The sequence below is a fragment of the Folsomia candida genome, unplaced genomic scaffold (genome assembly GCF_002217175.1).
Source record: "Folsomia candida strain VU population unplaced genomic scaffold, ASM221717v1 Fcan01_Sc002, whole genome shotgun sequence".
Taxonomy (NCBI): Eukaryota; Metazoa; Arthropoda; class Collembola; order Entomobryomorpha; family Isotomidae; genus Folsomia; species Folsomia candida.
The window spans coordinates 12,262,056-12,285,385 of NW_019091194.1; the positions used below are offsets into that span (position 1 = coordinate 12,262,056).

The 23,330-nt window shown below is 38.4% G+C and overlaps 1 protein-coding gene across 13 annotated transcripts in view; it reads left to right on the forward strand.

Moving 5' to 3' along the window:
* Positions 1 to 23,330, forward strand: part of LOC110843952 (hemicentin-1) — a 104,129-nt gene that overhangs the window by 73,643 nt on the left and 7,156 nt on the right. For 6 of the 13 annotated variants that reach the window (XM_035847098.1, XM_035847096.1, XM_035847091.1 and 3 more), the window contains exons 10-32: positions 400 to 447; positions 530 to 648; positions 3,144 to 3,176; positions 6,183 to 6,333; positions 8,062 to 8,173; positions 14,042 to 14,223; positions 15,581 to 15,633; positions 16,107 to 16,281; positions 16,370 to 16,447; positions 17,014 to 17,055; positions 17,158 to 17,362; positions 17,498 to 17,520; positions 17,608 to 17,646; positions 18,654 to 18,691; positions 18,772 to 19,084; positions 19,756 to 19,803; positions 19,884 to 19,931; positions 20,349 to 20,507; positions 20,635 to 20,886; positions 21,163 to 21,192; positions 21,500 to 21,606; positions 21,861 to 21,891; positions 23,250 to 23,310. In XM_035847098.1, coding sequence (XP_035702991.1) covers positions 400 to 447; positions 530 to 648; positions 3,144 to 3,176; positions 6,183 to 6,333; positions 8,062 to 8,173; positions 14,042 to 14,223; positions 15,581 to 15,633; positions 16,107 to 16,281; positions 16,370 to 16,447; positions 17,014 to 17,055; positions 17,158 to 17,362; positions 17,498 to 17,520; positions 17,608 to 17,646; positions 18,654 to 18,691; positions 18,772 to 19,084; positions 19,756 to 19,803; positions 19,884 to 19,931; positions 20,349 to 20,507; positions 20,635 to 20,886; positions 21,163 to 21,192; positions 21,500 to 21,606; positions 21,861 to 21,891; positions 23,250 to 23,310 — 2,347 coding nt within the window. The remainder of the gene's footprint in view (positions 1 to 399; positions 448 to 529; positions 649 to 3,143; positions 3,177 to 6,182; positions 6,334 to 8,061; positions 8,174 to 14,041; positions 14,224 to 15,580; positions 15,634 to 16,106; positions 16,282 to 16,369; positions 16,448 to 17,013; positions 17,056 to 17,157; positions 17,363 to 17,497; positions 17,521 to 17,607; positions 17,647 to 18,653; positions 18,692 to 18,771; positions 19,085 to 19,755; positions 19,804 to 19,883; positions 19,932 to 20,348; positions 20,508 to 20,634; positions 20,887 to 21,162; positions 21,193 to 21,499; positions 21,607 to 21,860; positions 21,892 to 23,249; positions 23,311 to 23,330) is intronic. The other 7 variants (XM_035847100.1, XM_035847093.1, XM_035847097.1 and 4 more) reach the window with 4 other exon arrangements.

Consider the following 23,330-nt stretch of genomic DNA (forward strand, 5'->3'; position numbering starts at 1 on the left):
ATGAATGTATGAAGAAATCAGACTCAAGAAAGAGGAATAAGTCAGGCTGGCCTCCTTGTAGGTGAAAGTCGACTACGGTGTTTTTCATCCTTCGTGCAGGTGTAAATATTTTCTTAGAATATCCTCGAATTTACATTTAAGTATCCATCTCTTCGCATTTCTCAGAATTTGTAATTTTATGGTCAATTAGTATTCCCTTGACGGTTGACGACCTATGATAACCCTGAACATAAGGCGAAATGTTGGATGCGTGTCATACCTAGCAAGAACCATCGCATGACAAAATTTGAAAATATATATATTTAGTCTCAAACTTGAAGCTTGTATAACATGTTTTCAACTAAAAATTTAGAATGACATTAATTGGGATATAAATAATTTTTCCTATTTGAATTTCAGTCCGTCCCCACAAATGGGAGCTGACTGGTTACGATGGCCCCGTCCTAGGTTGGTCTTTTCTACTTTAATTTTCACTCTCAAACTTTTGAAAAATTGTTTGGTGTATTAATTATTTCTCATCTATTTTTAGACGGAACTGTGGTAAATTTGCTGTGCAGAGTGAAAGGCGCCCGACCAGCCGCATCCATCACTTTCTTCAACGGAACCGACGTGATATCTCCACAACCTCCTTCCAATCTCGCCGTTCAGGTAAGCTATTTTTGCACTCTCATATTTTCGGTATTTCCCAGGAGAATGGGGCATAAAATGGATCCATAAAAATCAGTTGTACAGACAGATCACCACTCATCATTGAATTTAGTTATCTTGGTCACGTTCCTGAATGCAAAATCTTGAAATTAAATTCGGGTCGTTAGCCAAAAACTACGACGACAGAAGCTTTAGCAAAGACAGCCAAAGCCAGTTCTACTTTATATGCAGATTAGTCAAGAAAAACAACGACATGCTACACTACACTCCTATTGAATGTTGTTGAGTTTGGTTTCAATGCAGCATTAGAAGTGTTTATAGTCTGCCCTGCTGCTGCTGCCCCAAGTAAGAGAAAGTAAGTTAGCTGTAAGAAATTCACCAGAAACGGAGAACTCTGATGTGAAAAATTTGGTAGTAAAGGCGGATAATAAACCAAATCCAGGAAGATAAGGACACGTACTGGGAGGAGTGGAGCGTCAAGTTTAGTTTGCTACTTTTGACTTGTTTTATGTACACCAAAATGCTTCTTCTACTCACCGTATTGTAGCAAAATTCAGCTCGTATGAATGAATCAAAATGGAGGAGAACTCCTGGTTCTTTCAAGTATAAAAAAAGTTGACAAATTTTGTCGCATTCTCATAAAATCGTGATTAATCTCTAGTATTATCGCGTTATTAAGGAAAAAGTTTGAGGTTTTTTCAACTTTTGCATAAAAATGGTGGATGGCTTTTCTCTCTTCGCCTGCTTATTATCTGTACGTATTACGAGAATCACCGATTCCTGGGCGTTGCCAATTTGCACTCGAAATGCTATACGTATAACTCTACATACTACAAATGCACGTAGATATGTTTGTGTAATACCATTTTCCCTTTCATCACCATCATCTCGAATTTAAATTTGCATCATGGATTGCGACATAAATCACTGAATTTCCATAATAAAGTACACTTTCATCATAATATCAGGCGTCCTCACCTTCTCCTCATAGACTTTCAATATCAATTGACATTATGTACTGCATCCTCGTCTCTTATTTTGCGAGGAACAAATGGGATGCATGAAAGAGAAAGTTGCCCATCATACATAGCGTGGAGTCAAGAATGGGGTGAGCATAATACGTTTCCATCTCAAGCCCACTTTACATTACATTTTTCTCGTCTTTTTCTCTGGACTCGTTTTTCCCCAGAAATTGAGAGCAGCGGAGGAAGTAAGAGGAATTTCCTGGTTGGCGTGTCCCAGGCATTTCCTTCTTCACTTTCTTCTTGGGTTGCTGGATGGAGTAGTGCTTCTGGAAGAACAGTAGTAGTTCTGCCATATAGTGCTGTTATGTAAGCGCAGTAACCTTTACATATTGGCGAATAAGGGAAGATCCCGTTGCATATACGTAGTGCTAGGTTGTATTGGCGGTTCTGGTAGTGGTGGTGGTTAGTGTTTGAGTTTGAAGTCGTCTCTCCAGCCAGTTTACTTGTAGAGAGTAAGAAGTGGAGCGAGCGAAGAACATTTATCAACAGAAGAAATTTACGGCCAAATTTGCAGCGTTTCAGTCCACATCTACGTTAGTCAAGCCCAAATAGCAGTGGAAGAAGAAGTGTTAGTCTCCTCTTTGCGAGAAAGGACGGGATTTCATTTTCATTCAGAAGCTGGGACATGCCAAGCAACGGACACAGCATATCCCAAGCATCAAAGGATCCGACGACCCAAGTAAAGCTCCTCTCTTCCAATGTGCTTTCCAATACCAATAATCCCATGTCGCTCCCTCAGTGACATGTCGCAAAAATATTTTCAGGTTTGCGGAAAGTCGAAAATTTATCTCATGATTTTACTGGCCGGAGGTATTGTTCATTCGGAACGAATTGAATGTTTTAGTGAGATTGAAAGAACGTGTGGGAGACGAATAAGACTTGAGGCGATGGAGGTAGCGAAAAAAAACAATTCTGCCCGGCTGCTTTTTTTAATTTCCTAGGAACGATGAATTCATTAATTTTCCAATCTAGTACGAATCTCCACGTTCCTTTGCAAATGTGCTGATGCAATATTATTCGGGCATGGTGGCCAACCAATTTACATTGAAAATGGTTGGTGATGATTACGAAAATTGCCAGAATAATTTTGTTGGAAATGATGGCTTTCACTTAATCATTTCCAGAATTACCATTACAGATAACCAGATGGAAAATTCTATATTTAAATTCTGTTCGCGTTTCATTTTACCAAAATAGAAAATTTTCTCTCCAACTCTCTGAAGTCCGCGTCCTTTTGCTCGCATTATTTGTCAATATTCACATCTTGAGCTGACAAATTGCACAAAATTCTTTCTTCATTCAATTTTTATCATCTTGACTTGGTGCCATCATCCCAATAATGTCACTCCTACTTTCTCTGCTTTTTTTCTCTCTCGCTCTCTCTCTCTCTCTTCCTCTCTTCACTGTCAGCATAAATCTTTGGGTTGCTATCAAAACGTCTAAGTTTCTCTCTATATTTCTGAATTTCAGCATGACTACACCATCGAATCCGAAATTATTGAGGTAAGCTGCCAAATTATCTTACTCTGCTGTACTGTCTGTCATTTCTATTTTCATATTCCTCCTCGCTCGACTATTCCGTATTTTTGTGTGATTGAATTTTCATAGAAAAAATTGTATGGCTTTTCAGTCTCTTGCAATAGTGAATCTTCCAAAAGCATTTGTAGTGTAGTGGTGTATGCTGCAGCATGTATGTATTTTCGCTGTCGCTTTCTTTACCGCCGTTACTTACTTTCTCCAAATGGCGTATTTTACTTTCTCGTGTCGGTTGTTGCTGTTGGTGTAAAAATTGTGTTATTTTAGTGCGAAAATAATTTATGAGTGTGGAAAATTACCAGCTTAGAGCTTGGAGGCACAACCCATTTCCAAACTTATGGAGCGCAAAAGATATTTCATTGTCATTGGGTAGCTTTTAGTGGTGCTCCGTGCTAACCAGAGTAATGATGGCAAACAACTTCCGTTGGCCCACCTTAAAAAAGGTCTCTGCTTTCGTTTCATACCACATTCTTTTATTCGTGTCGTCCTTTGTTCTAATCTATCATCTTGTTAGATGAACATTTGTTATTTAATTTTAGATTTAATAATTAATCGAATTATGTTTACGTACATATGTACATCCTTATTACGATTATGTAAGGTATCAAAATTCTATCTCAAGAAGCCATAAAACCTCTGACATATATATCTGTATGTAGGATGTCCCAGATCTGGACGGCTACTGAAATTCAAATTACTGCGTGGGCCGTTAGTTGTCTTGTCTGGTTTTGAAAGTTGGACAGAACTCTAATATTTTACACCAATTTAGGAAAATCTACCTGAGTTGCCTGACGAAGTCATAAAAATATCGAAAAATTTACGACCTTTGCGCCTATTCAAATCGAAAGGAAGGCTTTTATGGGTAGTAAACCGAGATTAGAAAATGTCTTTTTTTGCATAAAACATCTGCATCAACTTTATTCCCATGTTGCCAATCTCAAGATTTTGCACGTTGGACATTTTCCGAAATCTCTCCGCACGATCTGTAATTTAGAAATGATAAAGGGAGCCATTTTTGGCTCTAACTGCGCTACAACATGGCTAGAAATTTAGAGTGAAAGTTTGGTAGTAGGTAATTAGTGTTGATGGATGAAAAAATAAAGCACTTGGGACCAACGGTATTTTCCTAAACAGAGTACATTGGCTTAGTTTTTTTGCATTTTTTCAAACTAGTTTGTTTAATTAAGTTACAGTCAGCCAGGTAAGTTACTTATTAAAATCCTGAAAATCTAACAGAGTCAGTAGTGATGAGTATTTATATTATTTTTTGCAAGGTAGAGGTGATGATTACAAAATACAGTGCATTTATCAAATAAACCAGGGATAGTCACCGAAACTAAACCATTATGACTTGTAAACGTCAATTTACAAATCAGTGTACATTCATGTTCCATGTCACAATTTGTAACTTTTTGAGGCGGTAAATTGCTTTGTCGCAATTTCATAATGGTCAATTCGAAGGCTCTCAGCCTGGAGGGGTATCTAGGTTTTTGGTTATGTAACACGCACTCGGGAGAAGCCAAGTCTCCACTGGAGAGAAAATGTTGAAAAATTGCGGATCTTGAAGAAGGGGTGAAAGTGGAATAGTAGTGAAATAGTATATGAACCAAGAATACATGTTAATGTCGTTTAGTGGATTCCCCCGAGACCAAATCAGAGCCCAACTTTTCCTGCCTTCCTTGTTTTGGTCTCTGGTTAGGCTCAGTTGCTTGGATTCAGCTTGGTTCCAGACTTTTCCTTCTGTGTGCCCGTTGCTTCTTGTTTGTTAAGGAAGAAAAAAGGAAATCCAATTATGCCTGGTAAAAGATTTGTACATGACCTGAATGACCCATCATATTATCAGTGGGGAGAAGCGGACAATAACGTGTCCTCCAAAAATGGTGGGCAAGATCTCCTTGATAAAAGAAAATAGAAAATGTATCACGACAAAGTCCACTGCTTCCTCCTCATTGAAGTGGATAATGGTCACTGAAAGTTGGTTTGCAACACATAGTGGACGACACATCCTCCATGCCGTGTCTCGTGTGTGCATGTACCTACGTATGTTGGTGACTTCAGTCCGGTCGTCTTGTCGAATGAATCTGTGGCTGTGTTCTGATTGTGGTCGGTCCTCTTGTCTGGTCGGTAATAAAAAGTGAAGTGAACTTGAAACGACAATGCAATTTCCTTGGCTTGATTGATTCGTAGTATTTCGTAGGGTGAGAGAAATGGATTTTTTGGATGATGCGTCCTTTCTGTTTGATTGATTAATATATATTTATCTCTTACGTAAGACCTGCGATTGAATGGATTTTATTTTTTTGGTCCATCTCAGGTAGAAATATATAGCAGCACTCGTAGATATGTGGAGGGAAAGATATCAGGTTTTTGTAACTAACTTTAAGGTTGCACGATATTCTAATGTGAAATACTCACGATTAGACTGTATCAGTGGAAGGGGGAGTGTATTAGCAACGAGAAAAGGATAATGTCACCCTGTCTCCAAGAAGAAAGATGGAGGCAGAGAGAAGCTAAGATCTTGTGAGATTGTTGATGAAAACCTTTTGGAAATTGGAATTGGAAGATAAGCGTTCGTGAAGACGACTGCTTTCCCCGCGCTGAATTGGACTCATTTCTCTTCGGGATGAGTTCTAATCTCTTGAATGCCTTTCACTCTGTGACTTTTCTTTTCTTGACTAATGAGTCCACGACTCAGTGTATTCTCGTCAAATAGAGAAAGTCAGCAATTTGGAGAAAGTTTTTCTCTACCACGACACAACTGCTCAAATAATCACCTGCTGATGTAATGCTTAGTTGTTGTTATTTGTGTGTAGCTTCGTGAATTACTTTGGTGTAGCTCACTATATTTTTCAGAGTGTAGCATGTGTGTGCTGATAATATTATTTTTGTTTAAATATGCTACTAAAAATAATATTGGCAAATCTGGGGATTGCAAAATCAACGTCACACTTAATGGATTTTGTTTTATTTCAGGCGGATGGAACCTATGAGACGCAAAGTAGAATGATATTCACTGCCAACCGATATGACAACGGTGTCACAATAACCTGTCAAACAACGAACCAAGTAATGGAATCCATGGGAGAAATTCCCTATGTCACATCCGTGAAACTCCAAGTTAATTGTAAGTGTTTTCCAAAGAAAGTTTTATCAGTTTGTGCAATAAGTTGGAATAAGTAAACGCGCAAAATTTATTTCATGCCAATTGGTGGAAAAGATTAAATTTTTAATAAGGGAAAATCTTCTTCGATCTCGACTGATACAGCATGACATCCTTTTTTGCCTCCTCGAACCCACAAGAAAATAAATTTGCAGTCTTGTGCTGAACCCCCGACTTCATTGTCTTTCATTATTTAAGTAATGTGCTGCTACCACAGAACTGCCCGTGTAAAAGCGGTCACGGAGTCTCGATTTTCAAACTATTGGCCCTGACAATGTATCAAAACTGGCGTATCGCATTGTGGTAGTATTTACACGACTGGGGTGGCATACGAAAGTGTGAGTAAAAGGAAGGAAAGTTGTGTTCCGCGACTTGTCTGGACTGGTATCTCTCCCTCCTTCTCTCCAGTTCACAGACTTTGCAGTTCACTATATCGCCCAAGTTGCCTCGATGGCGATCAAATCCATTATTAGGCAACAGTGTGGTCAGTGATGCAAGGGATCGGAGCTGATCTTGTTCTTGTGTGCGGATGGGGATGCGGTGGCATTGTACACCGTGCAGCGAGTAACATTGCCTCGCCTATAATAAAGGTTGGTACGAGTCATGGATGGGTGAAAGCAATCTTCGAATTTCAGTTTTTCTTGGAATGGATGGGAATAGTGTGGGAGAGAAACCTGCTTCATTTTCGTGCTCAGTCAAGCAAACTCCCCACCAAACCTGGGCTCCACCATCCAAACCCACAAAGTCTACCAGGGTGGTGGTTTACTCATTTTAACTTTCTAGATTTCCGCTCCAGCTTTTCCACCTTACGTTACCTTTCTCCACTGTCTTTTTTTAGAACTTAACACAACGCACAAATGTCGTACTTTTAATTTACGAGACAATGCAGGGCAGAATTGAAATAGTAGAAATTTCAGTAATGTGATGTGTAAGTTATATAAATATAATACATATATAGAGGAGGCAAGCATTTTGTACGCATATTAACTGCGTTAACGTATGTAAATATGTGGATACCTGCTTACACAACCTTTCTCTGCAGTATTTCTTTAGTAAAATTACAAATAAGTACGCCTACTCGTTGTTGACAAAATAGCCGTACAATAAACATTATGTAATGTTTATGAATGTATAACAAGGGACGAGTAAGAAGGTTACATATTCTCATACATTTTTATGTGTACATAGTGAGTTCTCCATCTCTCTCTGAATTTTTTTTGAGTATCAGACAAAAAATATAAAAAAACTCACAAAGTTGCACTGTTACGTCTCCTCCTCGGTGAAGAAGGAAATCAGTCAAATATTTGAGCCGCAAAAAAGAAACGCACATTCCATTCCACAACAGAAGATGAAGCTATTCATGCGAATGAAACGAAAAACTTTTCTAATTTCTGGAAAATGTTGTCTCATAAGAAAAGAATTCGGGTTAAATGTAAAACTTATTCATGTCGAATTGAGGGAGAGCTTACTCTTACTTGCCATTGTTTGGTAACATTGATCATTATTTTGCACCCATGCTGTTCTTTGTCATGTGTATATTTCGAAAAGTTCATGTACACACGATTATGCAGCTAAAACGGAATTGTCACTCATTTGTCCCACATAAGAAAATAGATCATTCGAAATTCCATAAATATTTAAACGTATTTATTTAATTAAAGTATTTCATTTATTGAACTTTTCTGTTTTCAGATGCACCTGTCGTGGACGTTACTCCTGCAAATGTTACTGTGAACGAGACAAGCGATATTCTAATTTTTTGTGAAGTGGATGCCAACCCTCCAGAGCTGATTTCAGTACGATGGTAAGTTTTCGTCGTCTAATCTCAATTTTCCCATTCTTTCCCATCTTAATGTAATTACTCGGAAATCATCTATTATTCTGCCCCGAGTATTTTATCACATTTATTCAAGAAGCGTAGCTCGTGTAATCAATCAATCATGTTTGCGTCTAATTGCAAGTAAATGAGCCGTTAAAGTGGTTGTCCAATTTCGTCAGTATCATCCAGCCTGACAACCTGACTATGATTTTGATTTCATGAGTTGCAGAGTTATTCAACGTTGTTTTCAACTTTGGATATTTACGCATATCCCTTTAAAAAATTGTTTAAAGTTTCCTCACTGCGAACGAGAGTGCCAATTTAAAACCCTTCTCGATCGGCAGTGTTTTTGTTTCACTAAGCTAAACAAAAAGGGTTTTAATTCATCTACCCTTGAAAATTCAAATGTCGAGTTTAGTCCAACCCATTAAAATTTTCAATTAAGCTAAAACCTAATTACTCGAATTGTTAAGGGAGGAAGAGCAGAAGACGAAGGAGAAGCCACAACACTAAGCAAATAGTAGCTCAGTCTCATTTCCAGTTTAATTTCACTATGCCTACTGCGTTACACTGCACTACCTCCAGTCAGTCCGTGGTACCGGCTTTCCTTCCCTCTTGATTTCTTACAACCCACTGAACCAGGAAACTGTTTGGGCTGCATGGCCATGGAGACTCGACTAAAATTACAAAGAGCTGAGCTGTTGCGTTAAAAACATGATTATCATGAATAAGAATAAATGGAGGTTGGACCCTGCGACTGAGCAAATTTCCATCATCACCTATTTTGCCTCCCTTTTGTAATCCATGGTCCAATTCAACCTTTCGTATTTACGTGCCAACCAATTTGTCGAGCTGAATGCCAGTCCATAGCTTACCTAGCTTAGGATTAGCTTAGCAGACAATTTGGACTGTCCAATCCAATATATATACTTTCCCTCTCAAATGGTGTTTGTTCAAATTAAAACCATTTCTTAGTTTCACGGTGTACTTGGTGTCAAAAGGGTGTAAACAAAGGGAAACTCGTTTCACTTAATGAAAATCATTCTTCATTTAGATTTAGAACATTTTCATTTATTGAGAATCAATAATTTCTGGTGATTTGTTCTACCCGACGTGAGTTTGCTAATGAGTTCAAGATTATTCCTTACAAGTTCAGGGCTGTGACAAGATATGACTTTCGTACGATAAAGCATAAGCCATTAATAAGAAGAAAAAAAGTTTTTCTAATTTCCCTGCAGATAGTATAATTTTCTGCTGTTCATAACTGTGAACGACCACAAAAGTTAATATCATCGTGGTTTAGCTATATCCCAGCGAAACCCCCGTTCTTATTATTCTCTGGATTCCATCTTGTAAGTGAAGGGTATGGGTGCCTATACATATGTGCGTATGGCACGCGGGGTTTGAGGCGAAGACGTCGTATAATTTGACTTCTCTAAAGAAAACATCCAGCATGGTTTTGACTCCGACACCCGCCACCAAGCTGCCAAGATAAAAGTTGATAATAAAAACAATCTGCATTTTTAAAGGCTGAGGGGTGTCTGAAATAAAATTTTTATCACCTTCATTATCTTATGAATTGGAAGGGGGCGAAGAGACTTTGGTGGAGAAAGCAAAGTAAAAAAAGCAGGAAGAGATGAACGAGCACTCATCCTTGATCATAACTCATAATCTGATCTTCTCCCTGCCTGCCCCTTGTCTCGTTCTCGCGGCTGTGTGCCAGGCCTGCCGTGTGGGTCGAGTGTATGGCTGATGGAAGGCAAACAAGGAAAGCTGATGGAGAAAACCATTCTGTCATCTAAACAGGCCTCCAGGCGATACATCCATTTAACTAAATGTGGATATCTTGCTGGTTCAGAGATTGAATCACACGTCAGACAAGAAGAAGAAGTTGGTTGGATGCAGTTGTACTGGCGGTGGTGCGGTCGTGTCATTATTGTCATAAAGTGGATGAATGAGGAGGCAGAGGCAGAGTGGTGCGGTGGATGTGAGAGAAAGCCCCTTGGGATTTGAGGTCTAGAAAAAAAATCATTCCCAGCCCTAATGCTTTGTATGTAGGTTTTAAAGGGGTAAAAGTGCAGTTGCAGCAAATGTTGTGTAGAAAGGACTTGAATGAACTGTACTGACACATCAAATCGCGTAATATTTTCTCTCATAACAAAGTATGCAATACCATTGCACTTTAGGACCAGCAAAATTTGATATAGCCTTTTCTGCTGCGTTTTATATGAACGTATGCACATCATTTAATGTCTTGTAGGAAGCATTATTGAAATAGTTTTGGCAAGATGTAACCTGCAGTTCTATATTGTTTATTGCATTCCACTTGCTCTCCAATATCCATCCAGCGCCCGTTATTGTGCTGCCAAGAAAGCCGCCCCGGCCCTCATCGAGATTGGATGAAGCAAGGACACGATGACGATGGTGGCCAAACTGTGGATGATGAGATATTCAATTCACACTTCCAGAAAGATAGGGGTTGATGCCATGGGGAATGGCTGTTTCAATAGTGATCTTATACGACTCTCCACAGTCACCCTGCTACAACCGGATTGTAAATCGATGAAGTGCAGCATGAGGAATATTGAACAGATAGTGAAAGTGGATTTTATCACGTCTTTATGTAAAAGTGTTTCTTATTATTATATCTGCTCTATTGACTAATATTGTCATCGTATGGGCCACCCTTTGTACTTCATCTCCCCTCTTTTCACCAGCCTGCATGGATATGCAATTCTATCCCCAATGTCAACAGAATCCAAACATACATACACACACGCAAGCTATGTGTTTGTGTTTTAAAATTTTGAGACTTTGTTGATTTGAGTGGAATTTCGTATAAAGGTTGTGCTTCAAACTTTTACACGTTCTTATTGAAAATGAAATTAATGTCTCCCTTTCTCCCTGCTTTGATCATATCATATTGAATAATTCTACGTATATAAATTACATGTATGTATGTGTAACTAACCAAGCCAGCATCTTCTAGAGTCGCGTGCAATCTCTGCAAAATCATATAAGTTGTCCACTCCTTGACGATGACGGCGTCTTGTTGGAGCTCAAGCACCCTTGTCTCCTGCCCGCGTTGTCTATTCAACATCTCGCAACTCTCGGCCAAATGGTGGTGACCATTGCCAAATGAAAAATAAAAACTGAGAAAGGAAAGAAGCAAGGGCATTGCATGTCAATGGTAAATAATTCCAGGCTGGATGGCAGATTCTGGAGGAGTGGCACTCTGTTTCCGGTCCATTGTTAAGGAAAGTCCCAGTGCAAACAGGCCAAGCCGAGGAAGCAACGGAGAGCTTATATTTCTTCATCTCTCGTACGCATTGATACGATCCAAGCACGGATATGTGTACGTTCTCATATCGTACATACTGGTAGAGAGCTGGCATTGTCGTCTGGAGATAAGATTGTTTATCAAGTTCTATCCCCAATCTGAGGATAGCTCTCTGTTTACGTAGACTGCACTCACTCCTTCGCTTTCTCTTTCTCGTGTGTTTATATATGTGTGTGTGTGTGCACATATAATATTATCCAATCCAAGTTGGTGCTCATCCACTTCAAGATGAAGGGAGAGAGAGAGAGATAAGAGTCATAAGCACTAAAGCAAACGCTTGTTTTCCCATCCTTATCTCAGAAATGATTTGAAACGGACGAATCTCAGGAAATAAGAGGGATCATCTTCTCTTCACCTTTATTAGATTGACTGGGCAATTCTTTTGAAGAAGCAATTTTCTTGGAGAAAGTAATACACTTTTTACATTTTTAGGAGGACATCCTTGGGGAAAGAGTTCATCTAATATTATTATTTCCGCCTGCAACACTATTGACCGAGTACACAAAAATAATTGACTTTTTTATTTCATTTTCTGATGTTGGAAAGTATTTTAAAAAGACGCGGGAATTTTTAATAATCAAGTCAATCTACCTGAACGTATGCGTAATAATCACCTTGTAGAATAATAGTGCAAATATTTAGCAATATCACGAGAGTTTATTAAGCATGCCACCACCACTTCTGCCTGGTTGTTGCTGGATTGTTTTGTCCGTAAGATTTATTACAAAAGTACAGTGACACTTGGTAAATTAATCAAATCTCGGTCTGCTACTGGCATATTGAAATATACACCAAAGTATTTTGGTGCGGGCTGCTTTGCAAGAGTTGACTAACTTTAGAGAAACTTTGTCCACATTGACATAAGACAGTTGGACAGGAAGACTGTATGGTGTCTTTCATCACGTTCGGTTAAGATAAAGTGGGCGTTGAAATCCTAAATTGTCCCGACACCTTCAGAATGGCCCCCGTCGCCTTTATTGTCTTTTGTGTGGGAAGAAGAACGGAAATCTGGCCTTGTAAATCCAGGAAAATTGAAAACTTGGTGTTTGTTGACATTGCGATGCTCTGCATGAAAGCTTGATTTCGCTGGATTATTTGAGAACCTACATGTGTGCATATGCTCTCACATTTTCCTGCCCAACAATAATAATTCCCTGTATGTCGACTCGGTTGCAATCGAAAAATTTGGCAAAGGACAGTGGAACATTCATCACGGAGCGCTGGACGGGACGATTCTTCAAAGTCATGTTTCCTCCTCCGCTAACAAGATTTTAGTTTACGTAACGAATTCAATACTATTATATTATATCCCACGCACCAGCATGCTTTCCATGGGAGGCAGGACACAATGAACTACATTATGTCATAAGCTTGCTTGGGTGAGTTGTCTGTATTAGGTCGGCTGGACCAGGACCTTCTTTTCTGCAGTTTTTATGTCGGGCTATCGTGTACACTACGTACATATGTATGTAATGTATATATACATAGCCATGCAGTTTAGGATTAGTTGGTTGTTGACATTGTTGAATTCTCTCACCATCCTTCTCTCATGTTTGCAAGATACACAACACACACTAGTCAACACTTCCAAACAGAATGAAAAGAAACCCACCCCGCAGTTTACTTATCCTTCGCCCAAACAAAAAAAAATAGATTTTTTATTTTGTTCATTCATTTCATGAAATAACATGGAGTTACGATTCATGATTTCAGCAGTGGTTTGCCGCTGTGCTGTGTAGTTTCTGGGAACAAACAACTTTTCTGAGCGTGGACTTTCACTCCTCGACATGTTTGGTAAATGGGAGAATGGAAAGTCGTCGTGAAAAGAATTGGTTTCTGGCGATTGTGGGCGATGGATACGGAATAGAGAGCGGGTGGCCATGCAGAGGAGAAAGTGACTCCTCTTAACTTAAGTTTGTGTTTGTAGAAAGAAAATGTTGTGAATGCGTTTGTGCTTGGGTTGGGCGTAAACCAAGCCATCCATCACCCCCATGACAAGGATCATCCCGAGAAGCCATCCCGCTGTGACCTCTGCGACGATCGATATCTCATCATTCCCTTTATTCACCACAGCCTTGTATACACGTATATCTATTTTGTCATACTTAGCTGCTGGTCTAAACAACAATTATGCCCAATTCCTGGTGACATTATGCCAAGTGGCCTCGTTTTATGACAAACTTTACAATGCATACATTCTTGTCGTCTTGCTGTTTGTGTTGTGTGTGCTTTTGGCACATTCATTCTGGGCTGAGCCTATAAATAGTGTACATATGTACATAAATGGTTCTTAAATAAAATACGATGTGATGTCGTCATGTCAAGGTTATTTTGGTCATGCCACTCGACCAGTGGTGTATAGGTACCTTGTTTTGTAAGTACTTCACTCTGCAACCTGAATACATACGGCGTTACTGTACACCACCACTTACGTACTTTCACTTCTGCCCAGGAACTTCATCTCATATCAGTTTCACCAATTAAGTGATGCCGTCTCTCTTGTGGTATTTCAGGTATCGAAATGGAGACTTGTTGGATGTGAATGACCTGGCCAACTACGAAGGAGGAAATATTCAGCAACCGTCTCTCTTGGTGAAAGCCGTGGCCCGAGAAGATTTGGGGGTGTATTATTGTGTTGTGCAGAATCAGGTTGGCCAAACCCAGTCCAAATCCATGTCATACATCAACGTTCTGTGTAAGTTTGAGCAGCTAAATATTGTAAATTATTTAAAATGAGAAATTTGCAAACCAACCAACTAGCCACCTTTCGTTTCTTACTTTTAATCCCCCTCAGTTTCTGTATGCACAAGTTATCCTTAATAAGGAAAACAATGTCAATTTTTAATTCTAAAAACTTTTGGCAAAAGAAATATAACCAGGAAATGTTTAGACTTATTTTACAAAGAAATCCTATTAAAAGTTGGTCTCATAAAAATGAAGATGGCGAATTCTTAACTTTCACTTGTAGTTATTGTTAACTCAACTCAGCATATGTTTAGCTGAACCATTATATTTGCAGTGACAACAAGAGTGTAAGACGTAACCTGCGGCCCCAGTTAGTTAACACACACACCACGCACAACTTTGAATTGACGTTTTGCCAAGAAGTCTGGACGTAGATATGTAGATGTTCACCAAGTTTAATTCAAAACGGATTTGCACATCTGAAAACTCTTAAAAATACTCGAGTATTCTACTTTGGGTAAAAATTTAGACGAGGAAGTTTCATTTCCTTTAGCAATATCAAACTCTTTTAATACTTTGTGGAGAAAGCATAAAATAGAAGGCTCAAATATGCGACGAACTAGCTCACTTTGTAAAACAGAACTTTCTCTTGATATTTTTGCCTCTGGGTCGAATCACACACTCGAGTTCAGCAGCTCTCAGACAGCCCAATGCAAACTTGTTTTATTCTGGTGGTAAGATGGTGCAAAAACTACAAAATTGGGGGTTTTGCTTAATCTTCTTGATCATTGAGAAACTTTAAAGTAGGTTTGGTTTAGAGAAGAGTGGGCGACATGCAGGGCGTAGGAATAATGGGTCAGAGCTGGAAATATAGAGTAAAAGCAAGTAGGAAGTCCTAGCCTAAAGCAGGGAGGGTGAGTGAGTACGTAGTAGTTAACAAATAAAAGTTTAGACTTTGTTTCCGTTCGCTAGATGAAAAATCTGAGCTTCACACGCCACAAATTTTCCTGTGGGATCGATCTAGCAGAAGGCTTTAATCATTCCTTTGTGACCTGATTGCAGGGATTAATTTTTAATAAGTTTGTGGATTTTCTTTCCAATTCTCCTCCTTCTTCACACCAGCTGTAATTGACTCTGTTTCTCAGAACAGAAGTCGTTCAAAAGTAATGCGAAAACATTGTGTTATTCCGTGGAGGACGTAATTGAAAAACTTTTGCGTTTTAAATTTAAATTTTGACACGTTATTTATTAACACCACCACCTTGTTCTCAAAAAGAAAAAAAAAAGTTGGCAAAGTAGTTGGATGCTTGCTTATTATTGTATATTTTTTGTATTAATTGTCTATAATATTTTGTGTACTTTTGTAGATAAACCTCACGTCAGCCTGGGCATGGAGCCAGCCACTCCGGTGAAAGAACAGGTCTGACTATTATTAGAAATGACAAAAGTTGAGACAATTGGAAGAAGAATAGGATTTGTATTCATAGACTTGATACATAAATATGAAATAATACACCATGAATTTTAAAATACAGTACCAATTATGGAAATGTCTCATCACAACAGATTTTGCAATTTAGGTTATTTGCAGTCCGATTTCAGTCCTTTTTTCGGATAATTCCGTTTTTCTATAGTCTTCGTCCTTATAGTCATTTTTTTCATCCTTGATAAATTTCCTGACATGTTTGTGTGTGAGACATTGGAGTAAAATTGGTGCATTTGGGGCAAATGAACTGATCATGAGTTGGAATTATTTTAATCGACCCTGAGAAAAGGTAGCTGTGCTTTAAGCTATACGGAAAAGTCCCATTATTTCATTCAATTCCTATTTTGTACATACTATGTACTGTTAAATACTTTAACCCCATGGTTGTTTTTTAATGTTGGGAGCAGGAGGAGCGGAATGTTACCCTTGCTTGCGACGTAGAGTCGGGAAATCCTGCAATCCTCGATGCCGTCCGATGGTACCTAGATGGAGATTTACTCAAAGAACTTCCCGAGTGTCCCAACATCACGACATCCGCACCCGGAAGGGACGTGGAAACTGCAGCCGACCTTTGCGACATTGGTCAGCAATTTAATTTAATTACTAACTTTTAATAAGTCCGTAAAGTGTCATATCCTGAAATTAACAAAGGCATTCTCATGCTCAACAGACCCTTCTAAACTTCTGCTGGAGACTGTTGGCCGAAGCTTTCAGGGGAATTACACTTGTCAAGGACTTAACGATGCAGGTACGTAATACGAGTAAATATTTGAATATTTGCAAGAAAAATAGTACATAACTTAATTCGTGATTATGTGTTCATAATCATTTAAGCAGTGAACTAAACATAATCTTCAAATAGAAACCCAACAAAATAGTAATACATTGACAAATTCAGGATAATATAAATCTGTTCCAGCATTATCAGATGATTGTGGCACAACTCGCCACGTGTTATATTTTAAGGCATGATTTTCCATCTCTTCCTGTAAAATTGAGAGACATTTAGGAGAAAAGATAAAAAGACAAATTAGAACAAGACATTTTGTATCATCAAAGCTGGTGAAAGCGGTGGGTCTGCTGTTATTTGTTGAACTTCCAAACTCTTTATACATTTTCAAGGTGTTGGTCCCGTGATACATACATATGATCCCCCTTGACGATTATGACAAAATGAGATTAATACAAATATTCATACGTATTTAAGGCGCCCCCACATTAGGCTCACTAAAGTTTTATTACTTGGAAAGAAATGCTCAATTATCTTGCTTACATAACGAAAACCTAATCCATGAATTGTGACACATCGCGCAGGCTGGGGTCCTCATTCGCCCCCCGTTGAACTACATGTCCACTGTAAGTTTCCCTCTCTTACATAAGTATTGAGCTAAATTGATTACTTTCTAAACGTTTTCCTAACTACATATTCCTATTGTATGCTTTTTTCTGTAATTTCAGATCCGCCCGGTCCAGCAAAATTGGAGTTCGAGCCACTTCTGGTAGTCAAAGGTCAGGCTTTGACAATGCAATGCATCGTAGAAGAGTTGGGCAGGCCGGAGGCTAAGGTGTTTAGGTGGATGAGAGGAACTCATGTCCAACCGGATGTTCGATCAATGAATTGGACGGCGTATTCGGTATCGCTGGAACACAGAGCAAATTTTAGGTGAGCAAAACTAAGAAAATAGAGCTTAATAATATCATAGCATCGGTTTTTGTGGTGGGGGATGCTCGAAAACCACAAAATCTGTCATTGCGTCGTCAAGTCTTAAAAGTTTTAATCATTAAAATCCTCCTTTAGTTGTCAAGCTGTAAACGAAGCAGGTATGTATATATGCATTTATCTATGAATTTATCGTATGTATTCTTAAGCATGTAATGTATGCCTCACCTGCCCGACTGATAACTTAGGTCTCTCCCCTCCGGCCACTGTGAACATTGACGTTTTTGGTAAGTAATTTCGTTTCGTTATAAATAAATAAATTCATAAATTTGATATCCTATTTTGCACGGTTTGGGTGGACGTTTAAAAAACTTTAATTCATCAACCGTCGCCCAACACTTTATCGTAAATTATAAACTACGCAATGTTAGAAAAAGTCAATAAAAGCAACCCCTTCATGGAAATTCATAATGCATGTGCCCATGTATGAAGGAAATAAGTGACTTGTTCAATCGAAGATTTTATCAAATGGTCATGAGATTACATCACCATTAGATATTTCTCTTCAAAACAATGCAATTAAATTTTATTTTTTACTACAATGAACACTTTCTCCCCACAAAAGTTTATACGAAGGAAACTCCTGAATATGTCGTCGTCATTGCATCTCATTTCATGGTTTCTTATGCATAGATGAAGCTTAGTAAGTAAGTGTTAGTGAAATACCTAACAAATACGAAGACTTTCTCCATTTATATTTAAGTGCATCAATGTTTTGTAGCGGTGGGGAAAAAGTCGTGCCAAGAAACTGTCCCAAACTTGACTGTGTGGGTGGATGATATCAGATGAAATGCATTCTGGTCAACTACCTCAATCCTGTCACGCTCGTGCAATATAAGCAAAAAGAGGCCGTTGTTGCATGATGATGTGATTCCAGTTGACATAAAATTGAGCTTGCACGTGAAGCCTTTCCCTCCTCATAACTATGTAGCGAAAGTAAGGTGTTGTACCTCTTGGGACTTTCACCAAAATAAACTCGTACTCATTGATCGCTAATAAAGAGTTTCAGGTTTTGCAAATTTGCAACTGCCCTTTGCGTTTCTGCATGTGTCATAATTCATACATGTACAAAAGTAAGTATTTGGGGTCAGTCACGTAACATAAATTATTAATACAAATGTCAGGGAGCAAAGGAAGTAGGGCTAAAATTGGATTTTGATGATCGGATTATAATAGCGGGTTATTTTTATTTATATGAAAACAAAAAAATACAAATACAAATTTTTATATACAGCTCCACCCACGTTTATTGGTCGTCTTCAACCATACATGGTAAGAACATGCATTGTTGACGCACAGTTTTGCTAGAATTAGAGTTAATTTTTCCTAACTCAAATTTTCACCATTTACAGGGAGTGTTAACAACGAGCAAAGAAGTATTTCTGTCTTGTCACGTGGAGTGCTTTCCCTTGTGTGAAATCGTTTGGTTGAAAAACGGGCTGCCGATCGGGGAGACGGAACTCTATTCGATAAAGACCACAACACTGCCACCGGATCAGACCAAAAGCGATTTTGAGTCAGTCCTGTCCACCCTCTTTTGGAATTTAACAGCGTGGCCGAATGGTCAACTTGATCGCCAACTTGATAATGCCAATTACACTTGTCAAAGTACCTCAAACAGTGTCGGAGCTGGCGTTTCTAGCACGACGCACTTTCACGTCGAGTGTAAGTTATTTTTCAATGACGGTTTGTACACCCCTTCTTCACCACCAAATCTTCCCCTCTTCCAACAGTACTGCTCGTATCCACTATTCACAAACTCGCTTCGGAGGCAGCTCCAATTTACTTATGGTTTATGCTGAAGAATCAGTTTTGTATAGAAATAACTTTTTCCCCTCTTATCAAATACTACGTATTCAAGGTTGTCGAGGATTTAGACAGTGTGCATTTTTCCTTGAATTTGAATATTACACATATTTTGTGATGCACTCGAATCGTGCTTGCTCCTTGGCGTAACTTTGTGAACAGCCGAACCAGGGGAGACACAATAATAAACGCGTGTATTCATGTGCGGGCTAACGATGTTGGAACATGCGATACTGCAAGTATGGAAAGTCGTTAGAAAGAAATTTCCACTTGAGTAGATTGGCAGTGAGAGCGAGAGCAGGAGAAGAACACAAGTTTTCTCCGTGTCATCTCACAAACCTTTAGGTTTTGTGTTTATTGCGTGTAAAGCAAGGCACACAACACGGTATGTTTCGGTATGTTTCCCAGTATCGACGAGGAGGAGAGGAAGGTTACAATTTGCTTTTCCCTTTGTAAATTATTATGACTACTTAAAGCCCATTCTCCACGATACATACCTGGCACAAAATCCAATAATTAATGAATTTCAGATCCACCTGAGCAAATCACTCTATCATCACCCATGATTGATGTCGTGGGTAAGTAAGAAAATCAGAATGTGCATTTAACAATGCCTACTCTTATACATAATTATTTCATATTTGTTTCTTTGATACAGAGAATGAAATCCCAGACAAAGTCACATGTTCTTCCAAAGCTTTCCCGGGTAATAATAACAATATTAGCACTACTTAAATTTTGATTATATAAACAGATACACGAATTACTTCCGAATTAGCACACCTTTCAAGAGATTAATTCAGCTGCTTAAGTGGTTATAAATTTACATTAAAATCCCAAATCCATGCGCTTGGTATAATTAAACTGACTCGCTTCCAAACAAGATGAAATAAGCTCAGATACATAAATGCAGAAATTTGGGTGCTTGAGTGTGTCTCATCTCTATTTGGAGATAAAGAACGTTTGATGTTTTCTTTATGTATTTGAACTCTTAATATCCATTATCTTCATCCCATTGGCGCAATAAAGAACAATATCATATTCACATTTCACATGCATAAAGTCCATGACTAATAATCATTGATCATGTTCTTCACGATTGAAATTATACTTTAAATTCCAGAGGCAAGCTATTTCTGGAAATATGGAACGGAAAATGTATCAAATGGTGCTGTACTTTTCTTCAATACTCAATTTACAAGAAAAATGGGAGGCGATTACGAATGCGTTGCGTACAACAAGCATGGGAATGTTTCCACCAAAGCCAAATTCAACGTGCAGTGTAAGCTGTTGTTAACAAAGTATTTCTGTTTGATTGATGCTGAGGATATTATCAGTCACGTCAATTCATTATTTTTATTATACTTTGTACCCTGTTGTAATGTGTGTTTTTCTCTACGATAAAACAGACATCCCAGAATGCACGATATCCCCGAAGGAAGTTGATGATGAGATGATGCTGGTGTGCGAAGTTGAGTCCAATCCTGCTCAAGTCGATTTTGCTTGGATGCTCGATAACAGTACTTACTTGGAGAAAGTTCAGAGCAAAGGATTGAGCAGTAGCATCACGCTTATTGCCAGCCCTGAATTCTTTGGGAAATACAAGTGTTTTGCCAACAACTCTATTGGGATGTCTGCCCCATGCGAAAGAGTGATATCAGGTAATCATCCGCATTCTTACCTGGACAATTAGTATTACTTTCTCGAAAATAAAATAATTGTGATTTTAAGTGGAAGCTTGAATTAAATTTGAATAGCATAACACATTTTGTATAGACTAGCACGCAGAGTGAGTATGTATAAATATAGAATAGTACTTATTGCTATCAAATATAAGGACGATATGGGTATGAGGATTTTTCCCTCTGCACATCCTGGTCAGATTATATGTTGGTGGTTCGTTAATGACAGTTTGTTTGATATTCATTGACAACTAGCTTCTCTGGAGAAGAGTAGTAGAATACAAGGTATACACTTAATTACTTGTAGCATTTCATGGCCAAGTGACCAAGAGCGTATAGATAATTTTGCTTTTTCTTCTAATTTTGTTGAAAGAAACCTCACAAAAAGTTACTGACGTATTTATATATTAAGTTTAGTTGCGAAATTATAGTCTTGGCCGAAATTTTGAAACGCATGCAGAATTCTTCATAAACTAATAATGCGCAAATATATTACATTTGGGAGATATTGATTTTCCCGTTGTTACATAACTCTTCACTTCCATAAAGTTAGCTTAATTTCTAATTTCTCTTTCCTTCTCTCCTCGTGTAGCTGGAAGCTGGATCAGGAAATTGTCTGATGATAAGATTATAATAATTGCTGCCGTGGTGGGAATCGCCATTGTTTTATTTTTGATTGCCTGCATCATTATTATTCTGGTAAGTTATATGAACGCTTACTTCTACGGTCAGAAAATTTTCAGCCAGTCAAGTAAAATATTTACATAAAGTTCGGTATATTTTAAAATGTACATAAAACTGTGCGTTATATACAATCTTAAGTGCATTAAAATCATAATAATATCAATGATTGAAGGAATTTGAACGCGTTTTTCTATTCTATTCCCGAACACGGTCACGTAAAATGTTGAACCCTTTAATGGAAAAAACATGAACTTTTTTTTATTTTTCAGGTCTGCAGACGTCGACGGATGAGCGAGAAATGTGAGGAATTTGTATTCATCAATTTATACTCCCCTTATTTCCCTTTCGTCCTACTTGTTAGCCTTATTGCTTTATATCATTGCGTTTCAAGATGGTATAAACACATATGTTAAACGCCGCCGCCATATAAAATGTGTGTGACATTTGCAGTTTTTTTAACTTATCGCAAATTGTGTGGGATTTGAATGAAACGTCAAGTTTCTGTTTGTAGTGAATACTACTAATGCTTTACTTTTTTTATATTTTTGATCAAGTTTGTTGTATATGTATACTAAACATATCAGTAGGTTGTCAGATGGGATGGTATGTAGCGCATCCCAGTTCATCTTCATTGAGAGTTCAGTCATCTGTCGAATTGGTATTTGTTGATTGCTGTGTTCCACATTTAGCTGAAAGACGTTGGGTCTATAACAAGACTATTGGAAGATTCGCGATGACCTGCAACCCGACCACAAATTAATTCCCTTGTCACTCCCTTAACCCAAGTCACTTGTCACCGTCAGGCTTACCAAGTCCAATCCATGGACTCGGGACAATTTGAACCCTTCAATTTAATGATCGCAATGCCAAGCAATTTCTCGACGCTTAACTGGATGGCCGAATTCCATTCAGTCACTTCCATTTCTCAATTTCCTCTTATCGACTCCCCAACAGAGAGAGAAAGAAAGATTTCCCCATTATGGTCAAGGACATTGTTATACAGAAGGATGAGTTCCTTTGTAATAAAGCGTTTTATTTTATTGTGTTAAAACTCGATTTACCCCATCCTCCGTTACCCTGCTTTTCTGCATCAAATTGTGCATAACAATTTCTTGCAATAATGTCAACGGTTTCAAATAATCTTTAAAAATTACCAGTTGGGGTATCTTCGAAAGGAAATTGCAACATAGTTTTATGTACTGCTGGCAACTCAAACGGTCCGGGTAGGAGTATAGTAAATATATAAGTGATAAAACCTGTGTACCAGCCAGGATACCATCTCCGGAGGATATTGAGGTCATTTGTCAATTTCCGGAAGATCGATTTCAGTTTTGATTAATTTATGAACGTTGTATTATGGAGCCTGTCACACTCTCTCCATGCAGTAGATACAGATATATGTATATATTTATGTAGGTATACACGTGGTGGTATTATTTCTGATACGCTGAGATAGTGTGTCATAATTCATACTTAGCAGCCATAAAGTCACACACACACTTTTCAAAACAAAATGCTAAAAATGTAGTCTTAAAAATTGCAAAATAATTCATGTTTCATTTTTGTTTCTTTATGTTTCTTCCTTGACTGACTATCTCCCCCATTTTGGTCCCCTTTGGTTTGAATTCCGCATGATTTTCTGTGATAACCTAACCCAGTAAGATTAGCAGTAATCAATTTGGTTGCAGACCAACATGCCCGTCCTGAGGAACGACAAAAGTAAGTGTGGCCTTTACTAA